Source organism: Drosophila virilis, chromosome X (genome assembly GCF_030788295.1).
Source record: "Drosophila virilis strain 15010-1051.87 chromosome X, Dvir_AGI_RSII-ME, whole genome shotgun sequence".
Lineage (NCBI taxonomy): Eukaryota > Metazoa > Arthropoda > Insecta > Diptera > Drosophilidae > Drosophila > Drosophila virilis.
This window is the reverse complement of record NC_091543.1, coordinates 19,087,913-19,103,429: the sequence shown is the minus strand read 5'-3', so window position 1 is coordinate 19,103,429 and position 15,517 is coordinate 19,087,913. Positions and strand designations below refer to the sequence as shown.

The window sequence follows — 15,517 nt, the reverse complement described above, 5'->3', positions numbered from 1 at the left end:
TTTTAATCAGATGATAAACGATTTTGACTAATAATAACTAATAACTAATAACAATTGTTATGTAGTATCTCGAGTTTAAAGTCGCTGACCAATTAAATTTTTTTTTGATTTCCAATAAGTTTTAACATTTAAATTTTCCCTTGCAGTAGTTGGTTTAAGAGAACATACACATATATACTTGCATTTGTACATGCAAACATATCTTAGCACATTTGTTCATACATGCGATCATACATACGTGCATGCACATACATACATACATACATACCTACATACATACATACATACCTACATGCATGCATGCATACCTACATACATACATGCCTACATACATACATGCATACATGCCTACATACATACATGCATACATGCCTACATGCATACATGCATACCTACATACATACATGCATGCCTACATACATGCATACCTACATACATGCATGCATGCTTACATACATACATACCTACAAACCTACATGCATGCATAGATACATTGAACTTGCGAAAATCAGGCAGTGAGCAACATTGAAAAGGTTTATCTTATATTTGCAGTGTAACGGGAAATAAGTTCGACATGTATTCGATATAGATCACATGCACATGCATAGTTACATGCAAATATAATACATACATACATACATAAATTCAAACATACAAAAATCATACGATTTTGTGTAAAGTTGCTTGTGTGTAGTGTAGTTGGTGAAGCTTTGAAGAAAACACACTTTTTTACGCGCTTCGCATTGTGTTACATTTCGATTCGTTGTTTAATTATTAAATTATATATATTTATATTAATACGTCTGTTCGCGGAAAACAATAAGCTTGAATTCTGCTTATTTAGTTTTGTTTGACAAGTGCTTCAGTCTCATTGATGAGTTGTTGTTGGAGAGTCTCTCTAGCATATGCATGCATATGTATGTACATACATATATATACATGTACGTACATGTGTATGTATGCAGCTGTTGCTTCTGCTTAACTCTTGTATTGTCTTTGGTGCGCCGGTGTTTAATCGTAAATTAATAAATTGTATTTTAATTAAAAGAAATTCGTGTGCCGTGCGGTAATGTTTCGTGAAACAATTAACATACATAGATAAAATTTGCGTATTTAATAACGCTGCGCTGTCGCACTGATTAGCTCTTGTTGGTAAGTCTCTTTAGCATATGTATGTACTTATGTATGTATGTAGTAATAACATGCATTAGTTCATCCGAGACTGAGAATGGATCAGCATCTTAGTTTCCAATTGAAACTTCGGTTTTCGTTACTTTGCAGTGCAGCGGGAATAGAATTGAGCCTGCTTTTCGCACAGATCATATGTACATACATGCATAGCAACATGTATAATGCACACATACATACATTCTTAAATATCTCCATACAAACATACATACATACATAGAGAAAAACACAAATGTACAAAAATCATACGATTTGCTTTTACGGTTGAATGCATGTCTAGTGCAGTTGGTGAAAAAGAGAACTGACGCCCTTTACCTTTTGAAATAGCCGGTGTACAATTTTGATGATATATGTATTTTAATAAATCTGTGTGCAGTGCGGGATATTTTTGTGAAACAATAGATTTAATTTGCGCATTAAATTTTGTGTTGAGTCGCATTGAACAGTTGTGGTTGTCTCCCTAACACATGTACATATTTACATACATATGCATGTGTGAAGTTTTTGATTCTGTCTTATTCCTTTGCTCTGTATGTTTCCTACGCTCGTACGCAACTGTAATATGAGAGTAGATCAGGCACTTTCCGAATTGCTTTCCATTTTGACTTAATTAGCTGGTGTCGAATTGTACATTTTTTAACGATATCTTAATAACCAGAAAATGATAAATAAGTATGTATGTGTGCCGTGCGGGGCTGTTGTTAAGATAATAATAATAAAATATGTATTTACATTTTATTGTTGGTAAGGCATTTTAGTACATGTGCATACATATGTTTGTATGTCTGTAGCCACGTACATATGTACATAACGCAACTGTTATGTTAAAGTAGAGAGACCACTCTGTTGCTCTACCTCTCGCCTAATTTCAGTTTCTTCTGTTATTTGCTGTCCCCGTTCGTCCGTTTTATACTGTACTTGGCTACCATCTTACGCACTGATCTCATTATAGCACATATACATACATACATACATATGTATGTATGCTTGTATTTGGTGAAGTGTTGAAGCAAACAGACGCATTTTATACGTGATTCGCATTGTCTTGCATTTCAACTTAAAAAGCCGGCCTTAATCGTACCATATTAAATTCGATCTTAATAAATAATAAATCTGTTTGCTGTGCGCGAATTTTGTGCGAAACAATAAGCTTGAAATTGCGTATGCATTTTTTTTTCGTGCTAAGTGCTCTCTAGCATGTGTATGTGTATGTACATACATACATACATATGTCTTTGAGTTTTGTACATTCATTAATTTCTTTTCACTCCATCTTTGCTATGCTCGTTGGCAACTGTAATTTGAGAGTAGATCAGTCGGTTTTTGCATTTTTTTTCATTGTGATTTTAATAGCCGGTGTTTAATCTTCGATTTTTTACAATCCCATATTAATAAATACATATGTGTGCTATTTCGGAATGTTTTGTGACACACTGTAGATAAAAAATGCATGTCTATATATATGTATGTACATATGTATGTATATAGTTTTGTTAAATGCTGCAGTCGCATTGAAGAGTTATTGCTGGTAAGTCTTTTTAATATATGTATGTATGTATATGCATGTATGTACATGTATAGTGCAACTGTAACCTACAAGTAAATATATACAAGTATATAACCTACAAGTGTATGTATGTATGTATATATGTATGTAGATAGACCCCTCTTGCTCCACATCTAACCTAATTTCAAATTCTTCCGTTATTTGCTGTTCCCGTTCGTCCGTTTGGTATTGTTTTTGGTTACCGTCTTATTATGCACAATTCCCAAGCCGAGAACGGGAATACATACATACATACATGGCAGTTAAACATACATACAGACATACCTACATACATGTATACAAATTTACAAATGTCACATGATATTGTGTATGAATGAATGCATCTATAGTGAGTTGGTGAAGTTTTAAGTAGAACAACGCCTTTTTTACGTACATATGTACATTGTTTTACTATTCTATTTATCGTACATAATTAATTTACATCCTAATAAATAAAAAATCTGTGTGCGTAAAAATAAGTTAGAAATTTGCGTATTTTGTTTTGTGCATTAAATGCTTAAGGCCCATTGATAAGCTATTATTGGAAAGTTTCTCTAGCATATGTATGTACATATGCATGTATATGTGTTTTATGTGTGTATCAAGTTGTCACTTCTGCTTTACTTCTTTGCTCTGCACTTTTGCTGCGCTCGTACGTAACTGTCATCTTAAAGTAGATCAGCCTGTCCTGCTCTATCACTCGCCTAACTTCAGTTTCTTCTGTTATTAGCATTCGCCTATTCGGTACTCATCGGGTATAATGATTCCTAGCAAAGGTACGTTACTGATAGACCATGTTTGTAATAGACTTTTTGATATTTTCACCCATTTTCAACTTCAGATTTGGAGACATTTTTAAAGCGTATGTTAAATGTTTTGAGCATATTTACAGAGAGTAAGCTCGAATGTTCTCCGTCTGTTATACCCAACTAAGGGTATGTCTTGTACCGTTTTAGTTGGAAGGGGGTATATAAGATAAAATTGACTAGGGAAACAAGTGGAATGCAATTAAAATGCTGAGATTCGGCTTTGCTGAGAATGAAATGAAAGTTGGCAAGCCGAGAACGTGAATACATACATACATGGCGGTTAAACTCTCCACTGTTAAGCTACAGCTACGAGCAGTAAGCAATAACGTGAGTCGGAACTCAAATGGCTTTGATGTGGAGGCTTTTATTAATGATGTTTAAGTTGCTGACATCGACGCTGCCGATGATTATCGCGTTTCAAAGGCGGTGGCCGATTTACGGTATGGTGGCGGCAGACCATAACATTTTCACATCATTGATATTTTCATTTCGTTAATGATTTTCACAAAACGTCAAACTGCGTCCATGTGGGTATATGTACATATGTATGTGTAAGTACATGTGTACATATGTATGTGAGTGTGTGTATGCTCAAGGCCTGGGCCCAGCCTGGAAATATGAAAAGACGGCGACTGGCGTCAAAGGAACAGCTGCCAGCTGTTTTGCTGGGCCATGTTTGCCTTGATAGCTTCAAGGATAACACTTTACTTGACCTTTGTGTGTGAGCGCGCGCTTGATAAATGATGACGCCGATGCCACCGCTGCCCCTGTTGCCCCCCCGCCACTGTCACTGCCGCTACTTGGCGCGTATTGTTTCAGTTTGCCTCCTTTGCGCTTCGACAGTTGGCAGCTTGTGTGTCTCCTGATCCGCTTTGCTTTTGGCTTGCTCTTTGCTTTTTGCTTTTGCACTGTTCCGTGTTTTATCCCGAAAGATGGCAGGCGGCGCGTTACGTGCTTATTTCGCTTATTGCCAGCGTTGCCAGACTTAGCCGCTTGCCAGCCTGGATTTAGTTCAATATTGACATTGATTTTGATTTGATGTTCAGCTGCATGCACATCCATACATACTTACTTACCGAGGTTACTTGCGTGTGCGCGTGTGTGTGTGTGTGTGTGTTTTTGTATGCATTTGTGTCAAACTTTGCTTGTGGCCAATAACTTCTACTAAATCTTTTGCTTTAAAACAAACGCGGCTGCAGACAAAAGTTGATAGGCAGCGTATCAAGAACATCACATACATATTCCCAATAGTACACTTATACTATGCAATGTATTATGTAATAAATATAGTAGAAAATGTTACTAGCATTTTTAACTTCTTAAGAATCTTACAACTGAAAGACGTTATCTTCACTATAATAGAATGGACAATGACAACAATGAAAGAGAGAGAGGGAGAGAGACAGAGGGAGAGAGAGAGAGGGAAGAGAGAGAAGGGAGAGAGAGAGGAGGGAGAGAGGAAGAGAGGGAGAGAGAGAGAGGGGAGAGAATCTAGCGGAGAGAGTTACGGCGGTGAGTCATCTAGCGAGCCTCCCGTTCCATTTCACGTTTACATACTCCCGCGCCGCCCTTCCCTCCGATAGCGAGCGAGTCTCCTCTGCGCTCCTCCTTCAACTTCCCTCTCTCTATCCTCGATTTTTTCCTCCGCACTCCCATCCATTTCCTACATTGTTGGTCAAATTAATAGGCAGAGTAACAGTAAAATCAATTTAGCAAAAATTTACATTAAGTGAATAACTGAGAATCACATGGAACGGCAATCTTGAAGAATTGTTAGATTTCAATGGAAAGCGTATCTGGTGGGATTTCAGAAAATGTAAATTAAATTCAGCTCTGTATAGCTAAATACAAAGTATGGTTGTCTCGGTCACAAAGACAGTATATCATTTGTGGTAGCGCTTGGCTCTCTAACTACTGGTAAAACCATTTTGTATACCCCTATTAACGTCGGACCACTACAATAAAGCCGCCATATAAACTATTGGATGAAGTATAGGTTATTTTATGGCAAAATATTCTTGTTTTGAAGATATTTTCATCAAACTCACATTCACCATTCATTCTTAGATATTTGCAAGCCCGTAAGGCAAATGTCTAAAAGGGTCTTAAATCCTCGGCGTGCCGAAGATATTCTTACTTTATCCTTAATGAATGATATTGTTTTCATTGCCCATTGTATTTATACAATAGTGCTATTTTATACAGTTAATATTATTAACACAGTTAATTAGATTCGCAAAAAATCAATTTTCAATTTTAATATGATTAAAGGCCGATATCCATACAGAGCGCCAAATTATATTTCCTTTTATTTGGTTTTAATAAACAGCTGTGCAAACTTTTTGATAACATAGACAACAATACACACACAGATACACCCAAATAGACTAAACAATAATGATGATGATGGGAAAATAATTTATGCAAAAAAAAATCCAAATAAATATATATTGCGTTTATTAATTTTCTGCACGAACTGTTAACATGAGTACATAGCATTAATTAGCTATACCAGCAACAATATGCTTCATGGAAATTAATCGATCTAATTAAATTTGCATAAATTTGTGGCCGAGTAAAAAATCTTTATACTTCTACATCTCTACATAATCATTAACACAGCCGAAGGCCACAACACATTTTACCCTACATATTTCGAGGAAATTTGTTAGCGGCTGTGGTATGTAACAGGGGAGTATATTAAATTGATAGATAGGCTTCATTGGCGTACGAACCACATTTGGTAGACGCAAATATTAGGTAGGGATCAAATTTAGCCTACTTTTCTAGATTCAAATCAGGTTCAAGAATCGAAGCTCGAGGCAGGAAGTCAGTTCGAGCCGTGAGGCGAATCATCGACAATTTTTTGTGGCTTGCAGCCATGATTAAATCTCAAATTTTGGTGCTGAACTTTTGTATTCTGATTAATTTTGGGACAGTTCGCTGTTTAATACATGTGTAAAAAATTCTTATGCACAAAATGGCTTTTGTATTTATATTTTTTTTGTTTTCAAGGCTAGCCGATGCTGAAATAATATGATAAAATAAAATTTTATTTTGTCCGTAAAAACAATTAGTGACTGGTGATTTATAAGGCCAGCTATCTAGCATCTGCCCCTGATGTTCATGCTGATGCTTTGCCATCACATTTGTCCAACAAATTGAGTTTCCGGTTTATATATATATACAGATATAGTATATGTGTATATACGGCATTTGTGATATCTTAAATGCACTTGCTGTTGGCCACAAACACTCACACGCACACACACCAACACATTTGGTTTGGCTGTAGAAAATAATTGCCAACAGTTTTCTTAACGTCTTAATGTCTCGATTTTGCTGAGGACACTTTTCAAGCATTGCAATTTTATTTTACAGCTGCCTTTTCTGTGTTGGTTTTCAATTGTTTTGTTGGCTTTATTGTTGCCGATCCGGTCATTTGCAGTTGTGCTTTTGACATTTCCGTTGGCCCCTTCGAAAAAAAAGGTCAATTAAAGCCATTAGAGACAGACAATTATTTAAGTCATTTGCGGTACGATTTGCGGGCACAACGATTGCTCGAAAAATGCAGCTAAAGTGAGAGATGTTAATTATATTATATGAATTTAAGTGAACGGAGATGCGTAATCAAGAAATCTATCTTGTCTAAGACACTGAAATATTATAATCAGATACGTTGAATTTAATTATATTTGAACATTTATTTTCCTAAGAAAACTGTATATATACTGATGAAAACTATTCCTGTCTTTTTTTGGCAGCTTAAAAGTGCATTTTCTTTTTTGATTTATTATTTAACATTTGAAATTCGCAACTAGATTTAAATCTTGTTTGTTTTTCGCCTTAACCAATAAATCAGTCAGGTAATCCGCACAAATGTATATGTATAAAATATTTTTCTGATATAATTCCCAACCAGTTTTAACGATTAATTATCAATAGCTACTTTAAATTGTAAGCTGTCGCAAATGAGTATATCATTTGGGAATATATGACCAGACAATCTGCCTCAGCACAATCAATTTATATATATAGATTATTATTTTTGTGCTGTAATTCCCAATTAGTTTTTACTATGCACTGTCATGTGCTATGTGCTGCTTTTCAATGTGGGAGATCTCAGAGTCGTTTTAGCGCTCCATATATCTCAATTTTAAGCATTAGTGTAATTCGTGATCAAATTATTTATTTTAACACGCTAGTACCGACGCTTGTCTCACCCCTCCGTTTATTTCTTTCTTATCTGGCCCAAGTTTATTGTGTATTGATACTTACAGAAATATGTGTACGCTTCGGGCCATCTCGTGTTCACTGAAGCTTTATTGTCTGTCTCCATCGGCCTATCTTTTAATGTTTGTATATGTTTATGTATCTTGATTATCTGTCTGTCTGTTTGGCTGTCTCTCTGTCTGTCTGTTTGTTTGTTTGTTTGCTCGTTTGTTTTTTTTGTTGTTTATTTTTGCTCCTCGGTGTGCCGTTAAAGTTGTTTTGACGGCCCAGCTTTTTCCGAAGGGCAACTTTTCCTGCATTTGCCTCTCATTCTCAATCATCCTTAATATTCTCTGCTGTCGTAAACATCTATTGAGCTGTCATTGTACCTAGAAATTCACTTTAATGCAAAACTTGATGTTCTTCTAAGAGAATACTTTGCCAAGAGTAACATAATAACTATCTAAGCCTAGCAAATAAAATGTCCCATTATAAGGCTAGTCAAGTATAAAATATAAATATAAAATGTGAAATAATTTCATTGATAAACCACGGATATCATTTTTTGATATCCAAGGGGCGGAGTTAAGCTATGTCTCTCTTATATGGCCATAAAACTCCTCTGAAGAACTTCAATTGCATATTAATATTGTCTGGGTCGTAGGTGGTATGTTCCTGCTATAACACCTTTTGTCAGGGATGAATGTTATATGTGTGCAATAGGTTTACCGATTAACATAGATTTCACAACTGCTCCAGTTTTTTACTTTTTTGAGAATGCTACGAAAAGGAATTGTTACGATGCCTTCGAACAATGTCGTCAAATGAATGCAACACTGATTAGCTTTGAGGCAGTGGAGGAATGGTGTTCTATAGATCGCTATCGAAAGAGCTTGGGGGATGAGAATAGATACTGGACATCAGGCACAGATTTGGCTCAAGAAGAATCACATGTTTGGTTTGCAATTGGAAAGCCAAAAAACAATAATGTTTGGGCAGCAGACAAACCCAAAAATGATGGAAGTAAACACTGCAATGAACTTGTCTGAAAGTCACAAAGATTAGGAACTGAGAAAATTAATGAATGAATGAATGAATGCTAATCGAAACTTTATTATTTTTGCGTGGCCCCTCAGCCCCAAACTGCATCATTCGTTGCATGGTAAAAAAGTGAGAGACCTACAAATATACAATGATTGAGCTTTGATTACAACGTACTGACATTTATGACTAGATTGACTCAGCTTTACTTTCTGATCGAGTATATATATAAATAATGGGATAGGCGCTGCATGTTTACGCGTGTTACCTGCATGTTTACAAAACTAGTATACTCGTTTTCTGCATATTTTCAATGGGCTTACTTATAATAATATTAAGTTGTTGCTATATAAACATATACTTCTAGGCCAGTTGATTGATGTGCATCAAAATTTTCCTTTATTTTGTTGAATGAAAAAAAAAAACGCAAAGAACTGTGTACATAAATATAAGTATATATATATATAAAAAAAAAACACAAACAATTTACAACTGCTCGCCGACTGGCTTTATAATCATCTCGTGCACCTGCATATGTGGAGGCGTGGCAATGGTAAACAAAACAGCCTGCGAAATATCCTTGGCGTTCAGCATTGTTTTGCTAGCCATGTCACGGATATTTTCTGGCACGATTTCCGTATCGACGACACCAGGACTAATGCTCTGCAAATGTGTATGGGAATTAGTATCGAAAACAGTTGTTCGCAATTGATATAAATTTGGGAAAATTTGTCAAAATGAACGAATTCATTGGATTAAGGTTTGTCTTAAATGGATTCCTTCATTACCATTTAAAGATGGCTGACAATGCTTTTGATTTTGTTTGTAGTGCCTGGCACTTACCGTTACTTTGATACGGGTACCCAGACCCATGAACTCCTGGCGATACATTTCAGTCAGAGCGGTCACAGCATGCTTAGTGGGTGCATAGACATTCATATCCGGCGCCTTATCCGGCATAGGAGCGAACAGCTTGTGGCCAAGTATGCTATTGATCAAAATAACGTGGCCATCGAAATTGCGCTGCTTCATCGAGCGAAAGGCGCGCTGTGTACAATTTATGATGCCCATTATGTTAGTCTGGACTGTTTGTTGTGCCAGCGAGATGGGCATGTCCACTAGCCGGCCATTTTGCAGTGTGCCAGCATTGTTCACCAGTATATCGATGGCGCCCAGTTGCTTTTCGATCGTATCGAATGCCTCCTTCACCGAGCTCTCATTGCCGACATCGCAGTGGAGCGCTATTAGCTTGTCTCTGCGGGCAGCAGGCAATGATTTCTGCAGCTCCTTGACCCGTTCCACGCGACGTGCCAGACCAACCACAACTAGTCCAGCATTAACCAGATCCACGGCAATCGCCGATCCAATGCCCGAACTAGCCCCGGTGACAACAGCAACACGATTTTGCCAACGTTCCATTTTCTCAAATATCTACTTAGACGGAATGCTTAAGTTGATCTGCGCTTTTCTAACGCTCTATCAACGCTTTATATACCGCGCGATCGAATTCGCAGTCGCTGTCGTATTTTTTTGTAACCCTTGCGTGTAGCTGGGCGGGCGGGCATCTCCAATATATAGCTTGAGTCTACTTATCAAACCAATCAAAAATTTAATTGAGCTTATTGATAAACAGCAAGCGTTGACTAACGAGTAGTCTACTTGTTTGTTCGCTTGCTGACGGGCACATTTCTAGCTGCCTGTCATGCATAGAGAACTGCTGACTCACATCGTTGCCTGCACTCGCAGTGGCAAAAACCAACCTGCTTCCCTCAAACACATCCAGCAGTTGGCAGTGGGTGCATATCACTTGACATTCACCTGGTGACCTGATGTGGTGGGGTAGGGGCTTCGATACGTATGCGTATACTTAATAACCAAAGGCATTGTAGGGGTTACAAATATCACGATTGTCTAACTTGTTACATCATGAAATTTTGCTATTAAAGGGGGGTAGAAAGATTCTTTATACTTATAAAGTAGCCCAGGTTTGAACGTTTGCTATGGGTATTAAATATAACAGCGGTTTATGTTCGCTTTAGGTTTTCTTCGTGAATCTGGTTTTTCGATTTAATGAAACCCTAGATATTGGATATTTATATTTTCAAATATGTACCTGCTCTTTGGCACCTCGCTTTAAATTCTTCAAGCTGCTTCAAGCATTTAACAAACTTGTGAAAATATGTTTATAAACAATGTCTCAAAATCAATTTTTATTGATATTTTGTATGGAAAAATATATTTTGAAAATATATAAATATATATCGACGCGTTCTTAAAGACAGACAGATTGAATAGACTCAGTTCGTCCCCCTGGTCATGAATATATATACTTTATGGGGTCGGCCTGTTATATACCTTTGCACAAAACCATTATACCCTTTGTTCCATTCATATAGGTTGAGGGTATATAAAAGTAGTTCTAGCCAAACTATTTGTGAACAATATTCATTGTAGGTCAGAATGCTGTAGTTGCAAGATAAATCCAATTTATACCAATTTCTTTTAAGTTTGTTATCTAAAATTTTTGAAGTTAAATTCCTGTTGTAGAAGGGTTCGATTTATATCCACAGTTTATTCTGTTTCGTGAACACAATTTATAATTTACTTTGAGTAGTATCATATATGCACTCATGCATATGTATTTAATCATATGTTTGCAATTTGAAGAGTTGCAATAACCGATTGCTACTACTTATCTATACGGTAGATGATAGTGAACCTCAAGTACACATACATTTATGGCGACCGTAAAACTGTTATTTCAAAGTGACAAACGAATTGAATAATACTAGAAATTGACCAAGTCACGTATTTGTAAGTATCATCCAGATGTTTGCTCACAAGTACTTAGGTGTATGTAATACCCATCGTAACCATTAAGAGACATGCATAATTGATACCTAAATACATATACTTTGAAAAACGAAATAACTTAACTATATACTTCTACATACACATCTCAATTTATATTTAGCAATTCATGCCGCTAGAAGTTTTTCCTTTTTGTTTTTTAACTTACTATGTGAACTGGACACGAATGTTTTTTAAGCTATGACGCAGGGTATAATAAAGCTGTATTGAATAATCAGCTTGTCACACATACCTATAATGACGATAAATTATATCTTTATACCATACGTAAAGTAGGTTTGTTTTAATTTTTACCTTGCCCGTCTATGCAATTCTCATAGAGTCTAGTAATGCTTCTATGAATAATTTCTATCTCTATCCGTGTGTGTTTGCTCCGTTATTTAGTATAATTTTTAGAAAATTATTGCTTAGTATATCAACTCTTCGCTGTTTATATCATGCTTGAAAGAAATGCAGCTGCAAACTTTATATGTACGTGTGTATTTTAAAATCAAGGATATATTGAAGCACTTTTGCGGCTCATCATTTAAACAATGCCATATGCACTAGTTGGCCAGGCAATATTTGCAATTGTCATTGCCAAGTGGCTGCTCGGCTGAGCTGCTGCTCCTACTGCTGGCCCAGCAGCCAAAGGCCTCCTCCTGGGCACTGATATTAGTGAAGACCGCACAAGGAGGCCGCCGCTTGCCTCTTGCTGTTGTTGGGTATGTCGAGTGTATCGACGGGGGCATAAGTTTAAATATTTGTCAAGCAAAGAGCAGCTGCCTTACCAAGTTGTATTGACTGAGGCTACAGACTCTTGTAGAACGCATTGGTTGCTAAGCTAGTTTCAGCTGTAGATATTAGACTTTGGATTTGTTTTTAAATTACCGTCCAGAGCAAGAGATAACATATGAGGAATGCATATTTTGCTGCTGTGTGCGCGATTTCCGTATACCTTGTACATGGAGTTCTAAGCGTGCTGCAATGAGGCGTACATAAATATTATATTGTTATTTTTATTAGAGATTGGGACTGCACTAAAATTCCTGTTAATAGAGCGTATTACAGCTGCTAGTAAACGAGTGACAAATAGGGGGTATGGAAACAAGATGAGTCTTAAGTTCTTGTTGCTGCTCTGCAAGGGTTTTACTCACTCTTAATTTAGGTCATTCCGTGTTAAGTATTTAGCACACATTTTTTATATCGCTATAAAGGACAGTTTTTTTTTTGCACTTCTACTGGTTTGAATACCCTATACCTACAAAATGGCTGAACGGCTTGCACGACGAATGAAAATCGATGTAACAGGTTGAGGGTATTTCTGAATTTAAATATACATAAAAAAATTAACTTAATAATATTTATTTAAAAAAGTAAATGTCCCCAAAATCTGTAATTTATATATTTTATAATAAGAGTCCCTGCGATAATCGTCGCAATTAAAACTATATAACTGTGTATATATTTATATATTTATATATTTGTTTTTAATTACTGTCAACTAAAAAGGCATACGATTTAAGTTTGAATTATATTTTGGCACATTCTTTTGGGGAATTTTGACTAAGCTTGCGCACTTCGAAATGGAATTTTTCGTAAAGGTTGGGTTTAATCGCACAAGTACAACTAAATATCTCATATCGCAGTTAATCTTATTCCTATATTAAGCTATCGATGTATGTTAAGCAAAGGAACGCCTTATTTGTACAAATGTATGAACAGAGAAAACTTTCTTTTGTCCGCTCATGGGGGGTGTTCGTTAGCAAAGTTTTCACTGTATCTATCAACTTTGTGTGTCGGTAAAAAATTCAAAAAGCTGTTCCCTGCATACATTTACAAAAAATAAAAGTATGCCAAAATTTGTATTATACTTTTAATTTGTGCTAACCGTGACTTTTTTAAAGTATCGTATCATGTAACATGTATCATGTATCGTGGTTGTGGGGCGCTCGACTATCTCTATTTTTCTAGTGCAACGTAGTAGAAAAATTTAATGTTATGGTTCATTGAAATAGTGAAAACTTTCTTGGGCGTACAGCGATCGTGGGCTCAAGAGATTAGAGAATGTTCGTCTTATAGAGAGGTTGTGGGTGGACGGATTTATAAGAAAATGTTCGCCTATTAAAAGTGTCCCTTGGACGGGTTTTCGCTGTTTAAGGGATATCTAATATTCGAGCGATTGTGCGTTGTGTAGTTGAATTTTTTGCTACTTAATGTTGGCTTGCCTCCTTGCCGTTTGGATTGTTGGCTGGCTACTGTGTTAATTTTTTAAAAGGACGCCAACTGTCATGATGCAGCGCAGATGATAATGATGAAGACGTGGCAGCAACAGCAACAGCAGCAACAACAACAACAACAACAGCCACGACAACATAAGCAACAACAATATCAACAACAATGCAGAAGAAAAGTTGTCTTTTATCTTGTGAAAAGCATGAAATGCAAAACACTTGAACTGAGTGGAAACGAAGGCGAAAGTAAAATAAGTAACAAAACAAAACAAGTCACACACACACATAAACAAACACACACACACATAAACAAACACACACACACACACACTCACACACACACACACACACTCACGGACGCATACATACACACACGCACACACACACGCACACACACACACACACACGCGCACACACACACACACACACACGCACGCACACACACACACACACACACACACACGCACACACACACACACACACACACACACACACACACACACACGCACACACACACACACACACACACATACATACACACACACATACACACACACACACACACACACACACACACACACACACAGACACACACACACAAACACACACACACAAACACACACACACACACACACAACAAAATGAATACGCAAAAGCGGCGGTGTTGATAATGACAGCAAAGACAAAAGCTATGCACACGCCTAATGGGGCGCCGGGTCTAAGTCTGAGAGACGGATGACTGTCAGACTGTGTCCCTGTGTCCATATCCATCTCCATGTCCTTGGAGCGCGCTACAGCAGCAGCAGCGGTAGCAGCGGTAGCAGCAGCAGCGGTAGCGGCTGTACTGCTAGTTAAATTGCCTGTCCTCGACGATGTCGCTCCTAGTAAATCAGACCCCAACAAACCATAAAAAATTATCATGAAAACAAAACAAAAAAAAAAAAAAAAAATACGAAAAGATAATCAGAAAAAGTGGGGCGACAATTCGCTGAATTGCAAAGATTAAATGATTTCGCTTTAACTAGCGATGCTCGTAGATAAACAGCATGAGTTGAATATTAATGCTACGCATTGAGCTAACCTCTAAATACCCTGTAAATCTGTTAATCAGCCACAAAGCGAGTACTACTCAATAACTCAGCAAAAATATATTAGGTAACTCTGAAATATATATAATTAATTTAAGGATTGGTTCGATTCCAATTGGCGTTTACTATGGCAAACCCCGGCTCAAGGCAAAAGCTGAGTTCAGGGAGGTGGAAAACCAGTCGCACGAACCGAATCTTTCGGCGATTCAACCGTATACCGAATCATCGGAAACTTTTACTGGTTTTTCCAATCATGATATTTAAGGGGGAAGGGCAGCAGGCTTGCCTGCCACAAAATGCTGATTAGATTAATGTGTTTTTATTTTTTCTTTTCTCTTTTTTTTTTTTGTCTTTAATTCAGATCTTTAAGTGCTCGCTGCTTGTGCTAAGCATATTTTTAGTTAAAATGCTTATTAGTTAATTTTCATTGTGCTCATAAACTATGCATTTTTAAGCATTTTTTTTTTTTTAATATTATTTTCTCATATGGCATGTTTACATGCTTTGATTAAAATAGTGGGTTACCCAATTTGACTGGCCAGTTGGTTC

General features: G+C 36.8%; 1 protein-coding gene across 1 annotated transcript; it reads right to left on the bottom strand.

The window, feature by feature from the left end:
• Nucleotides 1-9,172: 9,172 nt before the first annotated feature.
• On the bottom strand, nucleotides 9,173-10,276 carry Antdh (Antennal dehydrogenase). The gene is made up of 2 exons (XM_002055701.4): nucleotides 9,640-10,276; nucleotides 9,173-9,459 (listed from the first exon to the last, which is right to left on the bottom strand). The coding sequence occupies exons 1-2, from the start codon at nucleotides 10,213-10,215 to the stop codon at nucleotides 9,283-9,285; spliced, it is 753 nt and encodes a 250-aa protein (XP_002055737.1). The 5' UTR covers nucleotides 10,216-10,276; the 3' UTR covers nucleotides 9,173-9,282.
• Nucleotides 10,277-15,517: the final 5,241 nt, after the last annotated feature.

What these genes read in the sequence shown, in the direction of transcription:
- Antdh (XM_002055701.4), bottom strand. Translation starts at nt 10,215, where the DNA reads ATGGAACGTTGGCAAAATCGTGTTGCTGTTGTCACCGGGGCTAGTTCG. An exon ending in GTACCCGTATCAAAGTAACG is followed by an intron (nt 9,460 to 9,639) that starts GTAAGTGCCAGG and finishes ACACATTTGCAG; the next exon opens with AGCATTAGTCCTGGTGTCGT.